The following is a 25,329-nucleotide window of genomic DNA, read 5'->3' as shown; positions in this document are numbered from 1 at the left end:
TGGCAGCTAGGGTCGGGCTGCACCAAAACTGGTGCAGTAGAGAACCGTCATTTCAACTCCTTGAACGCGGCTTCACACCGATCCGACCAGGTGATGGGGACTTTTGGAGAGGTCAGGGCTGTCAGGGGGCTAACTACCTGACTGTCGCCCTTAATGAACCTCCTATAGAAATTAGCGAAGCCGAGGAACTGTTGCAGCTTCCTACGGCTTGTTGGTTGGGGCCAATCTCTCACCGCTGCAACCTTGGCCAGATCAGGGGCAGCGGAGTTAGAGGAGATGATAAACCCCAGGAAGGACAAAGACGTGCGGTGAAACTCGCACTTCTCGCCCTTCACAAACAGCCGGTTCTCCAACAACCGCTGCAGGACCTGACGTACATGCTGGACATGGGTCTCAGGATCCGGAGAAAAGATGAGAATATCGTCCAGATATACGAAGACGAATCGGTGCAGGAAGTCCCGCAAGACATCGTTAACCAAGGCTTGGAATGCCGCGGGGACGTTGGTGAGGCCGAACGGCATGACCAGGTACTCAAAGTGACCTAACGGGGTGTTAAATGCCGTCTTCCATTCGTCTCCCTTCCGGATCCGAACCAGGTGATACGCATTTCTAAGATCCAGCTTAGTAAAGATTTTGGCTCCATGCAGGGGGGTGAACACGGAATACAACAATGGCAACGGGTATCGATTGCGAACCGTAATCTCATTCAGCCCCCTGTAATCAATGCATGGAGGGAGTCCGCCATCTTTCTTGCCCACAAAGAAGAAACCTGCCCCCATCGGGGAGGTGGAGTTCCGGATCAGCCCGGCAGCTAATGAGTCCCGGATGTAGGTCTCCATTGATTCGCGCTCAGGTCGTGAGAGGTTGTACAGCCTGCTGAATGGGAACTCAGTGCCAGGAACCAAATCAATGGCACAATTGTACGGACGGTGCGGGGGAAGGGTGAGTGCCAGATCCTTGCTGAAGACGTCAGCAAGATCGTGGTACTCAACCGGCACTGCCGTCAGATTGGGAGGGACTTTGACCTCCTCCTTAGCCTGTACACCGGGAGGAACCGAGGATCCTAAACACACCCGATGGCAGGTTTCGCTCCACTGAACCACCACCCCAGACGGCCAATCAATCCGGGGATTGTGCTTCAACATCCATGGGATGCCCAAAATCACGCGGGAGGTAGAAGGAGTTACAAAAAACTCAATCTCCTCCCGATGGTTTCCAGACACCACCAGAGTTACTGGTTGTGTCTTGTGTGTGAGTAAAGGGAGGAGGGTGCCATCTAGTGCCCGCACCTGCAATGGCGAAGGAAGCGCCACCAGAGGGAGCCCTACCTCCCTTGCCCATCTGCTGTCTAGCAGATTCCCTTCTGACCCCGTGTCCACCAGTGCTGGGGCTTGAAGGGTTAAATCCCCGCTCAGGATTGTGACTGGGAGTCGTGTGGCAATCTGTGTGTGTCTCACTTGAATGTTTTGACCCCCCCTTAGCCCAGTCTCTAAGGGCGAGTGTTGTCGTTTTGGCCGTTTGGGGCAGTTTCTCTGTGTGTGCTCAGTTGAGCTGCAGAGAAAACACTCTCCACGGATCAACCTCCTCCTTTTGGCCCTGTGCGTTTCCCTAACAACGTCAGCAGGGGGAGCTGTTGCTCCACAAAGCGCTGCGGCTGTGGAGCGTGGGAAGGGCGGCCCCTTTTCGAACCCGGAAGGGAGAGGGGCGGCGCGTATCCGGTCACGTCCTTCGCCTCGCTCCCGACAGCGTTCCTCCAACCGATTGTCTAACCGTATAACGAGATCGATAAGCCCATCTAAATCCCGCGGTTCCTCCTTAGCTACCAACTGCTCCTTCAGAACCAACGACAGTCCGTTTATGAAGGCGGCGCGGAGCGCAACGTTATTCCAGCCGGACCTCGCAGCCGCGATGCGGAAGTTGACTGCATAAGTGGCTGCGCTCTCGCGTCCCTGTCTCATTGACAGCAGCACAGTTGAAGCGGTCTCTCCTCTGTTAGGGTGATCAAACACTGTTCTGAACTCCCCCACAAACCCAGTGTATGCTGATAACAACCGTGAGTTCTGTTCCCAGAGCGCCGTAGCCCAGGCGCGTGCGTTACCCCGAAGCAGAGCAATCACATAAGCTATTTTACTAGCATCTGACGCGTACATGACGGGACGTTGTGCGAAGACGAGCGAACACTGCATAAGAAAGTCCGCGCATGTCTCCACACAACCTTCGTACGGCTCAGGAGGGCTTATGTATGCTTCAGGGGATGGTGGGAGGGGTTGTTGAACCACCACTGGAACGTTCATATCCTGCACAGGGTCGACAGGAGGACGAGCTGCAGCAGCGCCCTGAGCGCTCGCCGCCATCTGCGTGGAGAGAGCCTCCACCCTGCGGTTCAGGAGGATGTTTTGCTCAGTCATTTGATCCAACCGAGCCGTAAAGGCGGTGAGAATGTGCTGCAGCTCACCAATCACGCCTCCTGCAGACGCCTGCGCTCCCTGCTCTCCCATTGGTCGTTCAACAACCGGGTGACGCCCCTTGGAGTCCATGACGCGGGCCGAGATATCCTGTTGTGAAAGTGTAGTGACACGGACCCACAACAGGGGGCGCAAATGAACGGTCAATAGATGAGCCAAAAAGTAACAATTTAATGTTGTGAAATGTGCACAACGAATATACAGACAATCTCAGAATATGATTACAGTCAAATTACAAAGGTGACGTGTGGGCAGGCTCGAGGATAGAAGACGTCTGTCCTGAGAAGTGCCGGAACCACACGATTTCTGCCACCACCGAACCTGGTGAATACTGGAGCCGCCAAGTCCCGAATTCCCAGGTGATCACCGTCTCCGACTGTCGGATCTGGTACTGCTGGCGAGAACAAAGACAGTCAAGTGTGGGTGTGTGTACACCCAGTAACAACAACGGTGGGAATGCCACCTCCACCTCTCACTCAATATGTGATGAGTACCGCAGTGATTCCTCAGGGGAAAAGAGTGCCGTCCTGCACTCACTCAGCTTCCACAGATAGAGGAACCGGTACTCCTGCAAACACTCACAATATACAGATATATTGTAACACAAAACGGCTGAGGATATTACCTTCAATGAAGTACGATATCTCGGCGATGAGGTGGAGATGACGTCTGGGTTTTATGGAGTGAGGTGATGAAGAATGAGTGACAGCTGTCAGGAAGTAATGAGTAACAGCTGTCACTCCCAGCTGTGTCCGTGGCGGCAGCGCCCTCTCTTGCCTGAAGCCCGCACTTCAGGCAGGGCGCCCTCTGGTGGTGGGCCAGCAGTACCTCCTCTTCTGGCGGCCCACACAACAAGCACAGTGGATTAGTGGTTAGCACTGTTGCCTCGCAGCAAGAAGGTCATGGGTTCGATTCCCACCTTTGGCCTTTCTGTGTGGAGTTTGCATGTTCTTCCCATGTTTGCGTGGGTTCTCTCCAGGTGCTCAGGCTTCCTCCCACATCCAAAGACACACAGGTTAGGTGTGCGTGTGGGTCTGAATGTGTTTGTTTGTCTATATGTGGCCCTGCGACAGACTGACGTCCTGTCCAGGGTGTACCCCGCCTGACTGCTGGGATAGGCTCCAGCCCCCCGTGACCCATGATTAGAGTAAGCGGTTGAAGATGAGTGTGTGTGTGTGTGTGTGTGTGTGTGTGTGTGTGTGTGTGTGTGTGTGTGTGTGTGTGTGTGTGTGTGTGTGTGTGTGTGTGTGTGTGTGTGTGTGTGTGTGTAAATTTGAATGTAAATAATGAAATTATTGATTGTATGAAAAAAACTTACCGATCTGTCCAATTATCTTTTAATGATCAATAATGACTATAATAATGCTAGCTGTTACATGTCTACAAAAAGTCTGTAATCTCCATCGTGTCATAGTTAGTGTGTAAATGCATTACTTCACCAGCAGGTATCAGTAGTCTCTAATAAAATGTGAAATGTGGCTTGAAGTAATGAAGCTTTTGGTGAAGCAGTTGGCTGGGAGGCTCCAAGTCTCAAGGCTTCATCACCTGAGCAAGGCTTCTTGCTATCACAACTTCCTGTTGTTCGTTGCATATTGCTCCTCAATGTGAAATATTTGTGCATGAGCCAGTATTCTGTGCTATTTGTGTATTGATCACGTTTTGAGATACGCGGTTCCCTGTGAAGAGGTGTTGAGAGGCAGCATTGCTGTTGGCAAGAGGGAGGGTGGTCCATGGAGTCCCGAATTTAGACCCAACATGCAGGAAATGGGAAAATGGGGCGGAGGGGTTGTCTTGGCAACCATGTACACTTTTTCTGTCCTGTCAGAGCGCACATCAAGGACCGAGTGCATTTTGTATTTTCACTCTACTCAGAAAGAGCATTGATTCAGATCAAACTATTTATAGCCAATTGGGCGGGTGGGGGGCGGGGGGATGTTGTGCGGTGACTTCAGATTTACTTTATTTTCCTCCCATATCTCTGGCATTCACTTTCCGAATCTCTATTTTTCATGCATCGGCGCCTTTAAATTCTCTTTATACTCGCACCATTTTATGTTTGTGCTCTATTCCCCTACCTTTTTTTTTTTTTTTTACCCACCCACTTTTAAGTATATCCCCCACCGCCTGAAATGATCACAGCTTCGCAATCGTCGCCATATGCGCTGGATGAGCAGTGAAGTCAGAAATGGGATTTAGCCGTAGAAAGCCCATTTGAATGATGTTTTCGGCCTCAGGAGGCAGAATTGACTTTACAGCAGTACTTAAATAATAAGCTCTCAGGCATTGACTGTGTTCTTTTGGCTTCAGTGCTGTAACATCTCTCCAGCACAATCTGTGATATCATCGGCTTTTATTTGAGGATTGATGAGCTACGTCTAATGGGATTTGATGAAGTCTGATGTTCCCTGACCCGTCAATTAAACATTCCATTAAAAATAAGTGCCTGCCCAAAGGTGAGGATTTAGAGTCCCGCTGAGAAAGATGTAAACCTTCTGGCCTGTGTTTCTGACCCCCCCAAATCCGTCCTCTTACAGTTTCCCTTTAAAGTGTAAATGGAAGATCTGATCAAACGTGACCAAAATACTTGGAGCTCCGCCAGATAGTGTTATGTCATTCCAGACAAACACTTTTTATTTCTTGTGGTATATTTGTGATTGTTTGTACAACTTACTGCTTGAAGAGGGTGTTTGTCAGCTGGTGTACAAAGTAAATGAAGCTGTCTCATGATTGAAATCCAGGCTCGCCATTTTCCTCAAACCAAATGGACAGTCATAAGTTATTGTCAGTATATTTGACTCTTGTAATTAATCCTCCTGTTCGCTAATATAACTCAAGTTGTGAACTGCTGAGCAGGCAGTCTCCAAGGCAGCATTGTCAGCTATATCCTCTTTGCGTGGTGTTGATGAGATCAACAGACGGTGTCCACGTCAATACTCTACGCTGTGAAGTTTCTAAAAAGTAATTCACAACATTGTCAGGCGAAATCTGCTGTTAGTTTTGATGTCAGGGTTAATTTGTGCTCCGTGACTGAAGTAATTGCTGTTTTGGGTTGGGACATAACCTGCTCTTGTAATAACTATGGACCTGAATTTCCACCTAGGCAGCACACAGTACAGTGCAAGTGCGATTGGTATTTCTCACTCAAGTTCTTTAAATACCAATTCTTCTTTTTGGTGTTAAAGTGAGGCATAGTCAGGTACAGTGCTGCTCAGTAGCTATCCCACTGCGCCATAGACCATGAAAAGGGTATTTCCCACATATATACAGTGCAATATTCTGATGTGCATCGAATAGGCGATTTCAGAACACACATACACTCCACGAGTACACACAGAGATGTGCATATAGCAGGGGTGGGCATCGAGGGCTCAGACACTGCAGGTTTTCCTTGCAACCAATCACCTCAGCAGGTGGGTTGCTGATGAGCTTCTCCTCTGAACATAAACACATGATCGTCAATGAAATCACCTGCTGAGACACCTGATCATTAATGAAATCACCTGCTGAGGAGATTGGTAGATAGGAAAACCTGCAGTGTCTTGGCCCTTCATGGCACATGATTGGCCACCCCTGGCATATAGAGTATAAAACTATAACGAAACTGAATTGAAAACAAAAACTGCAAAGTGAGGCATGTGAACCAACTTGCAAAGAAGCAATGTGGTTCTATGGGAAAAAACTATACCACCCCACTTTATGAGATTTTCTTAATAAATTCCTAAATTTTTGATTAGTTTTGCTGCATTTTTATATTCTTGTTAAAAACCCCCACTCCCCCGTACCTCTTACAGAAGCCATAATACATAATCACACTCATATGTCATTGCAGATGACAGTACATACTATGGTTAATGGCATGTATGTCACTGGTGATGATATCTGATTGTTGACATGGCATATACTGCCTCGGCGCGACTCATGTTGCTGCGGCTCTCACCCACTTTTCCTCAATTCGGATGACAGACTGCTTCATGTTTACAGCACATAAACAATGTCAAATGTATATGTGTTGTCTTTAATTTTGATGTATGCCATTATTACGGTAAACAAGTAATAATTGTGGATAAATTGCTGTATTTTGTCTAAGGTAATTGGAGTGTAAACGTAATCTCGTTGTTGTTGCATTTGTAATGACAATAAATCTCATTCCCTTCCATTCAACCCATGATGGTTGTATGCTCTTACAAGAAAATCAAATGCTTTGTCTCAGGCAGCTGTGGTGGATAACTGGTGTTTCATGTGGTTTTCATGCTTGACCTGCCAGAAAACCTCTGACTTCAGAGTTTACCACTGAAATAGTAGTGCATCTTAAACAAAATGACAGGCGACACTGTGATTGCTTTATTTCATGTTCATACCCAAAAGATGCACATGACTAATTGGGTGGCTAAGTGCAGTCCATTTGCATGCTCTTCCCTATCAAGATGGGGCCCATAATGACCGTCTGAAGAAAGAAAATGTGCATTACTACTTTGAAGGATGCACATGACAGATTGAACCTGTACCAGGATTCTGCCTGCCTCTGTTCAATCTGTCCTTGGAAATGGGAAACAGATTGTTTTCAGTCTACAAGTGTTCTTCTCATGAAAATAACCTTGAGAAAAGAAACCCAGTGAAGCTCAGAGAACCAGCACCCTCTGAGGCACTGAGAAACCGCGCAGCAAAATACTGAATTCAGTCATCTGGGGATTAATAACCACCTGGTTTACCTCAAGGTTAGATGTGCATGTATGCTAATGCCCCACACTTTTTGTGTATGGTGATATGTGCACATTTGCACTGCTCACTCTGGGTTATAAAGGATTTTTGCCTTTTTCTTGTTATTCACCCGCCTCCTATATGCCTCGCACCCTCTTTTTCTATCTCGCACAAACACACCGCGTCTTTCAGCGCGGCTCAATGGGCCATCTCTTCAGGGCTTCTGAAGCTCAGGTGGCCGGTGGCGGTGAATGCAAATGCATCGCCCCTCCGGCTCACACATGGCTCTCTTTGCCAGGTCCCAACGCTCACACAGCCTCCCAGAGCGCCGAACAGGAAGGGCAGAGAGAGAGAAAGAGAGAGAGAGAAAGTAGGAGATTAAATGGAAGGAGGGATGAAGGGAGAGATGGCTAGGAGCAGGAGGTTATCCAGAGGTAAGACCTCCTCCTCCTCCGGAACAACACTGCTGATACGTTCATGTGGGAGAAAATCAATGCATCAAAGCAATGCAGTTTGTTACTTGCCGCTGGGTTCAAGCTGCCAACCCTATAAATGAGCGTTCATTCAGTTTAATCCGCAGAGTCGTGATTTAACACCTGTCCCACTGCATCACCCACACATACTGTATGAACACACTTATCATGGACGCACATGATGACATGCACAAACAATTATAAGATTCCTCTTGTTTTGTTTTGTTTTTAACCCCCCAAAAATCGAAGCCATCCGTGCCATTACTTATGCCCGTTGCTAAATTTAACATAAACTAAATTTACTGAGCTATCATACAGCGGCATAAAGAGAATCAGGCTACAAGTCAACATTTGTCTTCTGTGAAAGTGAGTTTTAAGTATCTCATAAATGTTGAGACAAGCAGTGTACGATGATGGATGGCAGTAAATACGTGAATCTTAAGTTATTGTTTAATGCAAGTTGTAATTACAGAGCCACACATTTTTAGAAGCACTGAATTTAATCAACGCAGATTGAAACAAAGTATGACAGAAACATTTCAGTGTTGCTGTTGACAGAATATTTTTTTAACTAAACCACATTTGGATTTCAATATTGCATCTCAGTTAAATAGGCTACAGTATATTTCCACCACATATCCTGTTGAAGCAGTGCTTTTCTATTTTTTATATTTCCATATGTTTAAGGTGTAATGTTAAAGATCTCTAGTTCTATGAATGAATCATCTTCACTGTGTTCATGGTGTGCCATGAAACATTTATCTGCAGTGAAAATAATTGGATCTGAGCTGCACTTTGTCTTGTACAACACACTCGGGTTCAGCACCACGAAGAGCGACACAGAACACATTAAGGACATAGATATACTTTATGATAGATAAATCATCTCAGGGCAGAAACAGCTGTCACAGACACATTTCTACGTGCATTTCTACATGCACACATTCAAACACCTCAAAGTACAATCTTTATCTAAGTTCTTTGTGTACAAGCAAACATGGATTGCTCAACACTATTTGGCAGTTCCATTTCCACACCACAGTGCAACATGAAAGTGATTGTCCAAAGCGATTAACTCAATTTTCATTATGTTCTGGCAGTACTATCTGAAGTTTTTCTTAAATTACTCATCAATATATTTTGTATTAAAATTCCAATTAAAAACCTGTGTTCAGATTGCAGGTCCCCAATGGACTGTAAATAGAGCAACTCCAGATTTATTTTAAAGGTGATTTAACAGGCTGTTGGTGTTTTATTGAGATGCAGTTTGAGATAAGAGAAGTGACTATTGAAGTGTGCAGAATCATTAAAATAACACATATTTTGTTATCACTGCTGTCCACGCTGCCATATTTCCCAAGTGTCCTTCTTTAATTTTTTTTTACATTCCAGTTTAACATGATTTCAACTCCATTTTTGAAGAGTTAAGTGGGGCAAATTACGATAAATGGAATAATGTCCCATGGTTTGGGAATGCCGCATTAGCAGGCCTACTTAAGTAACGGCTTTTCCTTTGAGGGTAAATGTACAGTTTGCACACCGGGCCAGCTGAACCATCCAATGAAAGACACAAAGAAGAAGAAAATCTTGGCATGTGTCTGCATCGTGAAGTCCCTCCTGGGTCTTTGACCTAAATTACTCCTCTTGCTCCATCTTGGCACTCCCTCAGTGTTCTACTCTGTCAGCATTAGGCGTTCTGCCTCATCCACTCACTGGTTAGTAATGTCCCAGCACTGCAGCCCGCGGTGGAATAAGCTCTTACAAGGCTGGGCTGAGAAGACGAGGTGAATTTAGTTGAAGGCAGGGAGGAAGGATGGCAACGGGTCACGTTTTGTACTCCCATTTCTTTGTGTCCATTCTCTCCCATCGTACATGCTCTGATGTTGCTGTTTCCAGTGACAGTGCCTGTTTCCAGTGCTCATGTGTTTGTAGAGGACGATATCTAGGCCATGTTTCATTTCCATTTGTGTTGAAGTCACCACAGAACAGAGCATCTTAAAATGCACGCTACAGTGAAATACGAATTTCAAAGCAGTAACCTGAGGAGGAACAAGTGTTTTTGCTGTATTATGTGTATTGAGACGTTTTGCTGTACTTTCATGTGTCATCTTTTTAGTGTACACAGGCAGTTACACAACTGTTTATGCTATGATAACGCATACAAACTCTGTACTTTGTTCTAGCCCCTCCCAGCTTTGGCCCACTGGGCCTGTTCGATGGTAGCAAAACCTTGAAAAGCATCGGGTTTTGACTCAGTATGGGTAAAATGGGTACTATCACACATTCTGAGGCCTGACATTGAATTTGTATTGAAAATATCAATACTTTTGACAGCACTTCTGCCAAAGGTTTAGCCTGCTATCTCATTAGTACCTAAATCCACCTGCGGCATCATACATTTCAGCATTGAATTTAAAAATCTTCGACATTGCATCTCATGGAAACTGCTTCAGTTCAAAAGCAGTAAGAAGAGTTCAAAGCTTGCACAGGCAAATAAACAGTGACACGCCGATCTTGAGTTAAACAAAAGGTTATTGCATAGATCGCCACCAAGCCTTTGTTGAGGGCAAAAATATGGCTGTTCAATTTCCACAAACAAAAGATTCGTTCCTTTGTGTTTTTCAAGAGGAAAGATGATAGTCCAGACATACCCAAGAGATTAAATAGTACAAGAAATGGCAACAGGGTTGCCTGAACAGTTGGCCTTTTGATCACTGAATGAAACAACCCAAAACCCACGCTGTGTTTTTCTTGTTTCTTTAACGTCTCCCCTTTCTTTCCCCATATGCCAGACAACATAAAGACTCTTTCATTTTTCAAAGGTTATAAAAAAACAAAAACAAAAAAACAAGCCCACACAGCTCGTCTGAAAAAAAGTGGAAATGTCAAAATGGTTAAAAAGGGAGCCTTCCTGAATTATTCCTCATCTTTTACTTGGGTAGAAGAACAGTGGGCGCTGTTCTGACAGGCCCAGGGTATCATTAAAGGTGAAGAATTCTCTCAGGTAATCCATTACATTAGGAGTGGTGAGGATCAGGGTGTTTACACAAACAGCATGTTGTCTGTTATGTCAAAACACATGCAGTTCCACACAAATTTTTGTGCACCTCTGAACAAACTATTCATTTTTATAAGTCAGTCTGTTGTTTTTTTGAAATGCCCACTGGGGGGGCTTGCCAAACAGCAGGTCTGTTCCAATAAAAGCAAGAGGCACAAAAACTGGTTGTTCTTAACATGGATGTTTTTACACATGCACCAAATCAGTGTATCAGATATTTTTGCTCCAAACTGTGATATGATTTATGTTAGAGGTTTAGTTTCATATGAAGATTAAAGTGGAAAAATCTTTTTTTCAATCATGAAGTCAAGGACAAAGCTCAGCTATGATCAAACAATGCAACTCACGTCAAGCTATATTAATTTGTTTTTGTACAGGTTATTCTTGGTGGTGGCATAAGGTTATAAAATTTAATTATTTAGCATAGCTTGCTAACAAGCCGCAGTGAGCTTTGATGGCCAACAAGCCATTAGAAATGAAAGAACTAATTTGAAGCCCCAACCATGTGCTGATAAAATAGAGAAGAACGCAGTACCTGCTCCTAATTTCCATCATGCATGTCATGATAACATGTCCAGCAGGTGGCAGACAGGTCTTTGGTATAATAAATAAGCAAAACAAACCAATCATCTTAGGCATCATTATAAGCAAGGTGACAGCATTTATTGTTTTTGAATAATCTTAAGAAACTGTGAATACCTACAGTATGTACATGTGGTTTTGTTTCATGTTGTCATTATGGGGTGTTGTGAGTAGAATTTTGAGGGGAACAAATTAATTTACTCCATTTTAGAATAAGACTAGCATAAAATGTGTTACAAGTGAAGCGCTGTGAATACTTTCTGGATGCACTGTAAATCTAAATTCAAACTGCACGGATCTGTTTACATGCTTTTCTCATACTTCGATATGTGATGTGGCACAGCTAGCTTCTTTCAGATTGGCGCCATATGTTAACGACATATGACACACCACGCATGACAGACAGGTGGGTTACAGCACATTAGGTGACCCATGAATTCGGCTTTGGGGAACAACTATATTACGATCTAACCACACCTGAACTTAAAGCCTAAAGCACACATTTGTTTCAGCGGTAAATGCATGAACACATCGTCAGCTAAGCTTTCAGGTGTGTGTTTGTGGTTACATAGAGGGAAAATGACTTTAACCTTCATGCCTACTCCATCAGCTCCACTCGGTAAATGTCACTCCATTTGGCCGTCTGTCACTCTCTGCATCTTTGTTTACCGTATCACTCTGTCTTTTGTTGTTTCTCAACATCATCACTGTTTTTCTCTGCCGCTGTCCGAGCACATTGTCCCTCTTCCCCCATCTTTCTTCTCTTTCTTCCTCCTTGAATATGCATTCCTAAATTTCTTCTCCTCTTCAGTGTAATATTTTAAAATCTGATGAGGTTAAAAAAAAAGGGGGGTATCATGTAAAATTTATGTATTATTGTTATTTAAATATGAATAATTTCATATAAATATTTTAAGGGGCTCAGACAGATTTACACAGAACTTTGAGAAAAAGAAGATTAAATTTTGTTCCGAATTATGCAGTTGTGCAATGCCACTTCATTTCGCACCGTGTAGATTTGGTTTGGCGCTGTGCTGCTGTAACTTAGCACCTACTTATTACATCTCTGTTTAGAGTTTGATTGCAGCACCACAATGCTGCACACCCACAGAGCACAGAAAATGTGTTAGATTACTTTATTAAAGCCTGCTGGCAGCAAGGACAAAAATCAGCAGATCATGCGCCCATGTGTCACTTTCCTGTGAATAAATTGAACAAAATTGGATTTTTCACCAAATTTGAACTGCACGTTTCAAAGTTGAATATGATTGGATTTTATGGAGACTCTAAAAACTTCACCACACGTGATCCACAAGTGGATGTGCATCGTTGCAAACAACATAGAGACAAAATATGTTTATTTTTTTTAAAGTCTGATTCTTGGTAAGTTGTGTTAACATTCACCCTTTCACAATAAAGCGCTGACACTGCTGTCATGTTAAAATACTTTTCGTTATTTTATGCATTTTTGGCTCATTTTTAATCTTTCACAGAATTCCCTTCTGAAAGGAAATCCAACCACCCGCTTTCTGTCTCTTGTAGATGTTTTATTTTTTTAAAAACTCCATGTCAGCATCCCTCTTTCCTCTTTTTTTTTTTCTTTTGGTCTACTTGAATCTTTCTCTTCAGGCAGTTTGGATCAATATTTCTCTGCCTCCCATTCTCAGGCTTCAGAATGGGACACTAGGGGACTGAAAACGAGGAGAGAAAGGCAACAAGAGTGCAGCTGAGAGAAAAGATGATGTGCAAAAAAAAGGGAGAAAGGGAACAATAGTGTGTGAAGAGCTGAGAAACTGAGGTGAAGAGGGAAAAAGAGGGTAGATTAAAAGAGAAATTGTAGGCAGAAAAATGGGTTTCCACAGAAAAGCACAACAGGTTACAAGTGATGGAATAAAGGAGAAAGAGTAAAGAACAGTGACATTTGCTGCTGCCAAATGTGGATGAACAGTGAACACCAGCTGACAGGTGAAACCTTTGGTTTGTTCATGTAACTGAAATTGTGCATTAAATAAATATAAATGAACCACTGACTCTAACGGGCAAAAATTTGTACAAGAGTGTCAGCTGAAATTGTCATGGTGGGTTTACTTTTTCATCAGTAACAAAAGTCTTTTTGGTTTTTATGTCATCTGTCTTCGACAGTTTAAAGTTATTCCAGCTGCCACCTTTGAACAGGATCGGCTTCTTTTCCAAGTGGTTTTCCCTCGTTGCTATCTTTGTGTCTGTCCCGGCTTAACTGTCACTCGCAAACACAGTCTCACATCACGTGCACTTTATACATGGACGTGACAGCCTGCTGCCTGTTTCTGACAGCTGTTTGTGGGAAACCAGCAGGTTTGCTCCGATCTCATTAAATAAACAAATCTAACATTAGCTTGTCAGAAAACAGCCAATGATGCATTTGTTTGACATTTTGTGTAATTGAGATGAGGTGTGATTGGCTCCTGATGGTGGCAGATTTGCCAAAAATCATTACATACAGAGGTGATGACCATGGCCATTTTTCTTCTTTTCAGTGTTCATTAAAAACATGGTCCAAAATGTTCAGCCACCAGATTTTCACCCGTTTTTGTTAAGGGTAGTGAATGAGGAGGACATGTTTGCTGTTGTAGCGCTGAATGACCTCCATGATGTTGGAAAATGTGGTTAGATTTTGTGTATATAGAAGGAAAATCTGAAGTTTTTCATCCAGGTTTTAACTTTCAGGCTGCAAACGTGAAAGTTAAACAGCTTGATCAAATGAGACCATTATTACAGGGGTCATATAGTGCAAAATGAGTTTTTACCTACCTTTTTACCTTTTCATATGAGCACTTTGTGTTTTTTTTCTGCTCTATGTACCTCTTGATTTGATTTGGTCCTGTTTCAACCAAAGTTGTTGGATTGGTTGAGGGTCAGTGTTTATATTTTGAGATCAATGTCAGATTTTGGGTCCCAATGCTTAATTATTGTTGATATTTTGAATGACTCTTCTCCTGCTGTTTGATGCTGTTTTTAACTCTCTCCAGTTTTCAGGAATTTTCATTGTATTTTTCCATTGTCTGATGAAGATCTGTGCAATTCATGCAGATTAACTGAGGCAGCTGAATTGAGACGTGATGATTCGGGAGCAGCAAAAAACAAATTGTGACAAGGTGAATAACTATTCTATAAATCCATTTAGGCTGATTCTGAAGATTAAATGAGAACATCAGTTGAACTGTCAGTCATATGGACACCAAAATATAGACTTCAAAGCTGTTTGAAGTCATCTCAACTTCTCCTCTTTAATCCGCTCACGCACCACTCACAAACGTGCACATATTGCTGTAGAAGATTGGCAGCACGTGTGCTTGTCGACGGAAGCACTTCTACTCTGTTACACAAACATCCACACAAAAGCAGCCTCGTCCTGACAATGCCGGAAATGGAGAAGGTGCAATCATACTCCCTTTCACATGCACAGAGGTGAAGAAGATTTCCTGAAGTAATTGTACATGTGCAGCCTTGACAAAGCATCCCGTTATTCAAGATAATCACTAACTGACAAGCTGCCAGACAAAATGACATTTACTCATAAATCACAGCAGAACAACTCATTGCATGCTAACATGTACCACGTGTTACATATGTACTTTCAGAGATGCCATTATGGTGACGGTGGCCATGTTACTGCAGGATGAAAAAAATTTTAAGAATCTTAAAGAAGAAAGCATTTTTTCACAAAAAAAAGTAGGAAAACTGGATCTGAGAGGTACAACATCATACTCGGCATACTTTGTTTGGTTAAACTTGTGGTATGCATTGACTCAGTTTGAAATGAGTGTTTGTGTTAAATTCAGATCTGTTCCACACAAGATATGAGAAGTGTTGTTTTTATTTTAACACTAGCAGTATTTATGGTTCTGGTAGAATCAGAATAGCTGACACAAAGCTGGAGCTGTCTACAAAAAGCTGTGTGTCAAGCCATACAGAAACATCAGCAGACAGATAAACACACATAATATTTGGCCTCAAAATATCAATATAGGTTAGATGATGTTAACATGGGTTTTGTTGTCTAGAAAGGACAGGGGGATCCCCTGGTTTGCAACAACTATGGGATATTACATTGCTCTCTGCTGGTAAAGGTGGTCTCCAGGGCCACTGTCAACAGGATTCACTTCTACCTACCATATTTTTCGCAATATCAGACTACCCTGATTATGATGAATTTTTTTTTTCAAGACACTTTGTTTAAAAGACATTTTGAATACCAAGTAGTTATTTCTTAAAAGGAAGTGTTATTATTTGAAAATAATGCAAATAAAAACTCATTTTATGAATAGTTCTTAATTTCTTTTTTTAACCATGTACTGACACACTTGCCTGTCAATCTTTTCGAAGCTCCACAGTTAGATTGTTAGCATTTTTAAGACTGTGCTTGCGTTCTTCTAATATTACACTGTCGTGCTGTATTTTATGGCTGCTTGAAAGTTGTTTGATGACTATGCTGCATTTATTGACAAGAGCTTAACTTTGGCATAAAGTTGGCGTCATTACTTCTCAGTTGTGCAGGCCCCGTGTTTGTGTCCTGGAACAACAACAATTTCATTGCACGGTTGAGGGTTTCATCCCAGGTTTTTCGTTTTCGAAATTGCTCTGTGTGAGTTTTGTGTAAAAAAAAAATCAAAAACAAATAACAAAAAATAAATAAAACCTGCTGAGAAGAAGCTTTAAATGCATACAGTGATTAAAAATTGCACACTTAGACTCCATCCAGCTGCTCCTCCAGCAAGTTTGAAAGTCAACTTGCTTTAGTCATGTGGGGCACATTTGTTTCACGTTTATTTGGCACCACATACTGTTGCAGATATGTTGACTTGCAAAAGTCTAGTCTGTGAATATAAGAATACCCCATTTTTTTTCCTAATGTTTTTCTGTGAGGCGGGGGGAGGGGGAGTACCTTCTTATTTTCAGCAGCTATTGATAATTTGATCCTTTAGTTCCAGTTAATCCACAATTAACTGGTGATTTCCTGGACTCAATCATCACAGTCTTACTGTACTGTTATGAAACCAGGACGTTAATCAATGCTCTAAAGCGAGTACTGGATGTCTTTGGTAGCATCTTTCCAGATAATACTTTGGTAGTGTTGGAATAATATTGTGTCAAACAAACATTTACTGAGGGTGGCGTAAATGAGGCATGGTTCTGGCATTTTGAGGGAACACCCCCATCTGTAACACTTTGGCCATTCCATGAACATGATGTATTGTGTAGGTGCTACAATACTGATGATCCCAGCAACTGGAAAAGTCCAAAGAGTCACCCATGAGGACCGGCTGATCACCATGTAGCTGGAGCAGCCAGCTGATAACACATGGGGATTGACTACATGGGGGTCGACTGGATGTCTGTCTGAGTGGTTGCATTCCAGAACCCAATTTTGCTCCATAGTGTGGTGGATGATTTGAGTTGATAGACTGACGTTTTGTTTTCTTTAAAGGAACAACTGCACAGATACCAGAAGTGAGATTAATTAAAAAAGGATTAACAACTGAATTAACTGACTCTTGAGAAATATCTAATATTGACATTTCTGCCTCATAGTCAGAAGTCTTGGTGAACATGTGGGGGATCAGGTTGAATGCCATGAATTATGAAGTATTGTTCTAAACCCATTTATGTGTATGATGTGTGGCAGCACCTGTTGCATTTTATTCTGTTGCATTTTATTACTGATCAACAAACAGCCATCACTGACATACAAATTTACCATGGTGAAAGATGGCACTCGCTTTTGTCTGAGATCATTCCTGCAAAAACATCCAGAAACCCAATGTGAGGAGATTAGAAACAGCAAAAGGACGTAGATGAACATCAATCAAAGTGCTCCACTTTTATGATGGATGGTCCCCCAGTATTTCATTCTGAGTTGGGACAAAACAACAACAACAACAAAAAAAACATTGTTTTCACACAATTTGAAGTTTACTCAGCTTGGCGGACTATAAACTCTCAGCCAGGAACATTGGTTTCATCACAAAGTGGGAATCGTGGAAACAAAGTTAACATGTGATGTAACAAAGTTAACATGGAAACAAAGTTAACATTCATAGTGCTTCTCATGTTTCCCTCAAAATTCTACACACAATACCCCATAATGACAGTATGAAAAAGGTTTTTTCACACTGTCAAACAACAGCAAAAAAAAAAAAAAAAACCCTAAGAAATCACAGAGCACAAACCATGCATGAAGTGAAAAGAATTGTCTGTAGACCTCTGAGACAGGATTGTCTCGAGGCACAAATCTGGGGAAGGACACAAAAATATTTCTACTGTTTTGAAGGTCCCAATGAGCACAGTGGCCTCCATCATCCATAAATAGCATTTTGGATCTTTTCTAGAGCTGGCCCCCTGGCTAAACTGAGTGATCTAGGGAGAAGAGTCTTAGTCAGGGAGATGAGCAAGAATTCGATGGTCACTCTGTCAGAGCTCCAGCATTCCTCTGTGGAGAGAGGAGAACCTTACAGAAGGACAACCATCTCTGCAGCAACCCACCAATCAGGCCTGTATGGTAGAGCGGGCAGACGGAAGCCACTCCTTAGTAAAAGGCACATGGCAGCCCACCTGGAGTTTGCCAAAAGGCACCTGAAGGACTCTCAGACCATGAGAAACAAAATTCTCTGGTCTGATAAGACAAAGCTTGAACTCTTTGGTGTGAATGCCAGGCGTCAATATTTGGAGAAAACATCCTGGATGAAAACCTGCTCCAGAACACTCTATCAAAAGAGTCACTTCAGGACAACTCTGTGAATGTCCTTGAGTGACCCAGCCAGGGCCCAGACCTGAACTGATTGATCATCTCTGGAGAGATCTGAAAATGGCTGTGGCTCTTCATCCAGCCTGTTGGAGCTTGAGAGGTACTGCAAAGAAGAATGAGCCAAACTGCCGAAAGATAGGTGCACCAAGCTTGTGGCATCATATTCAAGAAGATTTGTGGCTGAAATTGCTGCCAAAGGTGCATCAACAAAGTATTGAGAAAAGGGTGTAAATACTTATGTACATGTGATTTCTTAGTTTTTTTATTTCAAAATAAATTTGCCAAAAATAAAATAAAATACATTTTTCATGTACTTATGTACATGTGATTTCTTTTCATGTCAGTATGGGGTGAGTAAAATTTTGGGGAGAAAAATTAATTTTGGAATAAGTCTGTAAGATAACAAAATGTGGACAAAATGAAGCATTGTGAATAATTTTCAGATGCACTGGCAACAAGCCACAGTAGCCTTAGTGGCCCTATAGTAAGCAAAAATTCTACACAAGCAACATTTTTGTGGTGTTAAAAGATGTCCAACTCTGCCAAAATTGTAGGTTCACTAGTCCTTAACTGTATCTATCAGAACAAAAAATTTCAGAGGTGAAACTGATGTAGTTTTAACAGTGGTACTTGTAGAATTTTCCCGTACATAGTTTTATAGGACTGCAAATACCTGTTATTTTCAATACCAATTAATCTAGTAATTATATTTTTTATTAATCAGTTTGTTGCTTGGTACATACATAAAATGATGAAAAATATTGATCAGTGTTTCTCAGATCCCAAGATAATGCCTTCAAATGTCTTGTTTTATCCACAACCCAGAGACATTATGGTTACTCTCGGAGAGGAGCAAAGGAACTGTGATGACAGTTTTGAAGTGAACCCACAAATGCAAACAGTGACCAGAAAAGGGAGTAGTGAAAAACACCAGTGATTTATTCTTCCCAAAAACACATGTGAAACGGTCCACACCAACAGTGAAAAAACTACCTCGAGCCAAAACCACAAAAAAACATAGACCAGGATGCGGGCAGAGAGAGGCAAAACCCAAACTTGCAAATCACGGGATGGAACAGGTGGCAAATCAGACAGAGAGAAATCACACAGGAAATACTCAACCAGCAGAGAAACGGTTAACGCGGAGTAAGACAGGAAAATCCAAAAAAACGTACTGATACTCACAATCCGAGTCTGGGAGAATGAACCAGCGAGTGATGCAGGAATGAAGCAGGCTTAAATACCAAACGATAACAAAACACAGGTGTGTGAAATTAAGGAAGCAGGAACAAACGACACATGTAGAAATCATCAGAAAACAAGGTGACCTACAACACGTATAACAATAACCAAAAACACAGAGAGACCGTGGACTCACAAACCTATAATACATGAAGAAAAACATGTGTGACTCAACATGTACAAAGTGAGAGAGTACAAAACGAACCTCAAGGCTAGAATAAAATAAGAAAACAAGCAACGCACAAACTATAACAAGAACTCAGCAAAGACCAAAATTACATTGCTAAACCAAAAGAAGAAAACTATGGGGAACTAAATATGTGACCGAGTGCAACAGGGAGACATGAAAAGCCTGAACCGTGAGGACACATGAGTGGAACATGGGGACCCAGACAGGGGACAGGCCAACAGGACAACAGACACAGACAGGGAACAGAGCACAGCATACCACCCACAGAAAGAACCTGGACACATACAGAACATAATGACACTTAACAAAGGGGCACAGACTGAGGGCAGCCCACAACAGGAACCAGAAAATGTTCACATTTAAGAAGCTGAAATCAGAGAATTTAGATTCAAAACTATTATAATCTGTTACTACTAATAATAGATTAATTGTTGCAGCTTTAAACTAAATATAAGGACTATTTTTAACTTCATGGTGGAGTGCAAAAGAATTGGCCTCCAAGAAAACACATCAGGTCTGTGCCTCAGGCAAACTGAAGAGAAGATTTCACATATTTTTAAGACAATCAGTTTCTCTTCCAGTTTATAATGACCCTCCATAACTGGTGGTGCAGCAGACTTGCTGGCTACCTTTACTTCTCTGCTCCTTGCAACTCAGTTTTTGGAATTTGCCTACAACGCAGTATTGTACTGCTTGTATTTTTTATACAAATTGTCCAAAGAAAACTGACTGTAAAGGTGATTATTTGCATGAAAACATCCTTATATTTAGTTTGTCTAATCACTTATGGGCTCTGAAAATGAAGGGACACTGTTTAAAATTTGCTGTAATTCCTAAATAGTTAATACAGTATTTTTGTTCAACCAGTCAACCTAAAGTTAACAATCGGCACTACAAGCACATGTTGATTGTTCCATCTCAACTCTATTGTAATGGTGCGAACAGGATAGATTACAAAAAATTGTCATTGTGTGTGGCCATTGAGAGAAGTGGAGCTGAAGCTGAAACCTATACGTGACTGGTTTCAGTGTAATCCGCAGTCGCCACCCACTGCTACACAGATGCTGCAAAATGCAAAGGTATAGAAGGAAAAAACATCCCTTCTTTGCAAAGAAGAGAACAAAAGAAAGGACAAATAGAGAGAAAGAGAAAACTCTGAGGCCTCGTGTATACATTTGAGGGTATTCAATCAGTGAAAAATGGATTGGTTAAAAAAAATCATATAAATCTGAATTTTTCTTTATTCTTCCTTTTTCCACTCCCCTGAAGTCAGTCCCCATTTGTCCTCTGTACATTAGTGTGTACGGTGTTGTATATGTTCCCGTTGTATTTTGTAGGGTTATTTCTCTGTTTTTATTGTTGTTTTGTTATCTGCTGGTGTATTCGGTGTGTATGTGAGAGGTTGGGGGTTGATGGTTGGAGCACGGTGCTCTGTCAAACTGCACGCGCTCCCGTTGATTCAGCTCCTTTGATTGGGGAGAAAGAGAACGAAAATGACAGAAAAGGGTGGGGGATCCTGCTTTTAGTCGACCTGGTTCTTTGTCGTTGCAAAAAAAAAAAGTGTCATGTTGGTTTGTGCTCTTTTTCACAGCACGCCGCCAGGCCTGTAATAGTTGCTTGATTTTGGGGGGCGGTGGGGGTGAGGGTTTTTTTTTTTTCAATAAACAGTTGCCAATGTTTCTTTGATGGGCAGCTTTAGTTTAACAACTTTTTAATGTCATTTTTACATGTAATACCACTTAATTATTATGTGAGCTCATGACTGCTGTACCTCTGTCATTTTGAGATTCTGACAAAAATTAAAGGAAATTGTTGTCATAGAAAATACAGCAAAAGACAGTTTGCCTTAATATGTCTGGAAAAATAGCAACCTCTGTCTTGTGGTTGTGAAGAAAACTTTTTTGGAGATTGACTAAATGCCTGAATGATCTTGTTTTTGTCATAAAGTCAATGCCTTAATGAAAAAAGACACTGGCGGGACACTGCATACCCTTTGTGCATACGTCATACTGCACTGCGTAATATTTGGTAACGTGTCTTCATTAGCACATCACTCATAGCATGTCATTACAAATGATGCGTTGATCGATACAAACTTTTAGATCATCACCTGAGCCCTATCGGTTGCAGAGATATCTTGGAGAATTTGTTTTTTTGGACTACATTTTTGACTGCTTTGACCTTTGACCTGCTCAAAAACTTAATTGTCTGGAGACATTCAAACAAGGAATATTCCTACCAAGTTTGGTGGAAACATGCTTTCCCGTTTCCAAGTTATTATATGCACAGGTACACGTAAACGGTTATAATAGCCTGCGCTAAAGCCGGGACAGAGTAGAAATTCCAGTAAAACAATGAATTTATTCCAAAATGTCCATTAGGAGCTTTTCTGAGAAGAAACGTTGCATTCTTCTCTAAAATCATCTGATAAACATTATAATCTGCCTACAACTGAGTTTGCAGAGTGGAATTAGCCGACAAAGTTTCAGGGTTAAGACCATGTCGTACTTTCATGAAGATCAAGTACAACCTTTGAGAAATTTGAATTTGAAACACTGACTTCTGTTCAGTCTTCTTTATAAAAAACAGCATTTGCCTCTGCTAGTGCAAACAGTTATCAGTTTCTGTTGACAGAAATGACAGTTACATGGGTAGAAATCATTTCTAATTACTCTCTTTGATGACTAGGAAAGCACTGAGTGCATATACCTCTAGTTGACACCAAAAGTTCATGGTTGGTTCCTCTTAATTAGCTTTTGAGTCCACAGTTGGCACACTAACTTGGTGGCTTCCCTCACTCATCTTCTTTACATACATCAGTTTGTTTTTTTTTCCAGAGTAAAAGTGCCACATTGTGCCATACGTTTTCCAGTTCAAAGTGACTTCCATCCCTTTATCTGTTGATGTGGTCTAAATGTTGAAAAAACCTCATCTAAGAACAGGATCCCAAATCCACAAACGGATCCTAAGCAACATCAAATGCTTCTGAGGAACAGGTCTTTGGAGGAGGAGTGTACAGGTTAATCTACTTTAGTATACCACAGAATATTTTCACTTTTTTTTTTTTTTACCAGTATTGGCTGGTTTCTTTCTGATACAACCTGGAACATTTTTCCAACGGAGCTTTTTGGGTTCTATTTTAGGCGACACATTCATGAATCACACGTCTAGGAAGTGAGCGGCAGGAGTAAGGATGATGCCATCAAAGGTAATTTTGTAGCGTTTTTTTTGGGGGGGGGGGGGGCTAACACCTGCTTTCCTGATTGTGAGATGAAGCTTTGAAGAATAGTTGCAGATTTAAGGGTTAGAACCCATTTGGTGGTAGTCATGCACCTCCATACCTTTATCGAAAAAGGAAAGGGGTGTGTGGAGGGGGGGTGGGGGGGAGCGGGGGAGTGTCCTTTGTTTTGATTTAGCAATAAAGCCCAGCATGCAGACAGGGATCACATTATATTACACTCCTCCTCAGGATTAGCATCGGGCTTCCTCTTCATTTCAGACTGACATCATTTAAATGCCCAGGGAACACAAAACCGTAGCAAATAACACGCACGCTCATCCTCTGACACAACGTGCAAAACATATTTAACATGCCTGTTCCTATTAAAGTGTCACTGTCTGTTTCCTGGCTAGCAGCTGTCTAATTAAAAGAGTCTGGTTGAGTAATAAAGGTGAGATGACATCACCTTTGAAATGTCTTCATAAGAGTTTGGGGCTTTTGAGTATCAGGACCCAAACCCTTCTTTGCAATTTTTCCCATCCCGTCCTGTCTTTTTTTCTGATTATACGATGTGACGAAAGGGGGCGGGTCCTGGTCTTCAAACCGCGCTCCTTAATACTCCACGTTCCCTTTTTCTTCCCCTGCACCCACCTCCCAAACGTTAGACACAGGGAGCGTTTAAAGGAGGCAAAGAGGAATACGACAACAACGGGGCGTTTTCTCCTGCAGGGGGGCAACGGTGAAACTCGCACCCAAACAGCTTTCTTTGATCTTGTGTCTTTTCTTGTAATAAATCTGTGTCTGTGATGCCTTTTGTTTTTTGTTTTTTACTCTTTTTACAGAAAAACACACTAAAGCAAACATGAACTCTTGCTGATTTGTCCTTTTTTGCTCTTGCTTCTTTTCTTTTTTGACATTCTTTTTTTACGTTTTTTTTTTGCCAGTAATCTTTTTTGAATTTTCTCTTTTCTCTTTTTCCCCCCTTTTTTTCTTAACCCTAGGTCCGCTCACAAAAAAACACGATGAATCTTCAACGAACAAGCCTCGAGACGAAGGTATTTTTGTTGCATGTTTTTCCTTTTTTTCTTGTTTTGAAGTCTTTTTGGGGAGTTTACAGTGGAAAACACACACACACACATTCGCACACACACACACACACGCACAAGAGGTGGGACCTCGAATGTGAAATCTTGAGTGTACGTGGAGACGGCTGCAATTAAAAAGCTGTCGTTCCCGTGCACATCGTTAGCCCTGTCTAACCTCGGATTATCGTAATGCCTGCTTAATGGAACATCAGATTCCGTTCATTCTAAAGTCATCTGCAGTCGGTTGTGTGTTATTTCCAGATGTCCGCCTCCAGCTCTTCACTGATGGACGTCATCATCTTCACTGTGCCCTTGAAAGTATATTGGCCCGCTCACATTGGCGTCCCCATAGCGATTTTGTTGTCACTACTTTGCAGCACAAAGCACCTATTGAGACCAGCTTACACAATCAGAGGTGCATTATTATTGCACTTCACTCTCCAGCCCAAGGATGAGAGTCCTATTAAGAGTTACACAAACATTTTATTAAGGTAGCTGTATTCAAAGTCAATGATAATATCAAATTTAATAAAAAAAACAAAACAGAAAATAAAGGACTTTCAAGGACATGTTTACCCTCTTTTGAAGAGTTTGGCCTGCTAGGAGAAGTCACATCCTGTTGTTAATTTATGTCAAACCTGTGATACACACACTGTGAAGATTTTAGCTGCACTTTTATCTCCTGCTCTGTTATCTTTGAACTTATTTCTTAAAGGGAAATAAAACTGTCTGATGATATTTTGATACATATTTCTCTTTGTGCCATTTCGAGGGCTGTCAGGGTGGATCTTTTTCTTGCTCTTTGATTTGGGCTATTTTTTTTAACTTGGACGTTTGACACAGGAGGATTTTCTTGGCAATCAAACACGCAAGCACAGGCACAACTTTTTGCACCACTGCAGTCACTAACACAAGTAGTCAGGCACAGTCAAGACCATTTCCTACTCTTTAAATATGGCATTCAACCTTAATTATAGTGTAGAGTTGACCTTATTTGATTGGGAACAGTTAATCCTAGCGCACCGACTCACTGTCACATTCCCAAATGGTGCATGATAAAACTCAGGCATCTGCTAAATATAGCTTATATAAAAAGAAAAGGACAAGAGCACTGCTCATTATAAAATGTATACCTCTATCAAAATCCATTTGAACTTAATTAAGATCATCTTAACAACTGTTTACTAATAGTTACATGTTTGTATTTTTAATAGATACTCCGGTGATGTATTATGATGAGTATATTATAGGTTATTGGTTATGTACACATTGAATGGTGCTGGTTCTAGAACATTATCTGGCTGTGGATCTTTCTTCTTGGGTGATAAGCTTTAGTGCTCCATGACAGCAAAGTGGTGTCATGACCATAAACAACGATCATGGAAAACAATCACAGTTCATTTTCCAACACCTCAACTCAACGTCTTTGGCTCCTCCCATTCTCTATAATCAGTGCTTTAGTAATGTTACTCACCTGTCAGATTCTCTTTTGTTCAGTGTATCGAACAAACACCTTTGGTCCACTCAGTAGA

The 25,329-nt window shown here is 41.8% G+C and overlaps 1 protein-coding gene across 3 annotated transcripts in view; it reads left to right on the top strand.

Annotated features, from left to right (window-relative positions):
• nlgn2a (neuroligin 2a) overlaps positions 1-25,329 on the top strand; it is a 328,641-nt gene that overhangs the window by 127,229 nt on the left and 176,083 nt on the right. For 2 of the 3 annotated variants that reach the window (XM_034164052.1, XM_034164050.1), the window contains exon 2: positions 23,714-23,767. The exons of the other annotated variant lie outside the window; for it this stretch is intronic. Coding sequence is in view for 1 of the 2 variants with exons in the window: in XM_034164050.1 (XP_034019941.1) it covers positions 23,714-23,767 (54 nt within the window). In the remaining variant the exon portion in view is untranslated. The remainder of the gene's footprint in view (positions 1-23,713; positions 23,768-25,329) is intronic. 3 annotated transcript variants of the gene reach the window in all.

Source organism: Thalassophryne amazonica, chromosome 23 (genome assembly GCF_902500255.1).
Source record: "Thalassophryne amazonica chromosome 23, fThaAma1.1, whole genome shotgun sequence".
In the NCBI taxonomy this organism is placed as follows: domain Eukaryota; kingdom Metazoa; phylum Chordata; class Actinopteri; order Batrachoidiformes; family Batrachoididae; genus Thalassophryne; species Thalassophryne amazonica.
The sequence above is the reverse complement of the archived record's forward strand: the minus strand, read 5'-3'. Positions and strand labels throughout refer to the sequence as shown.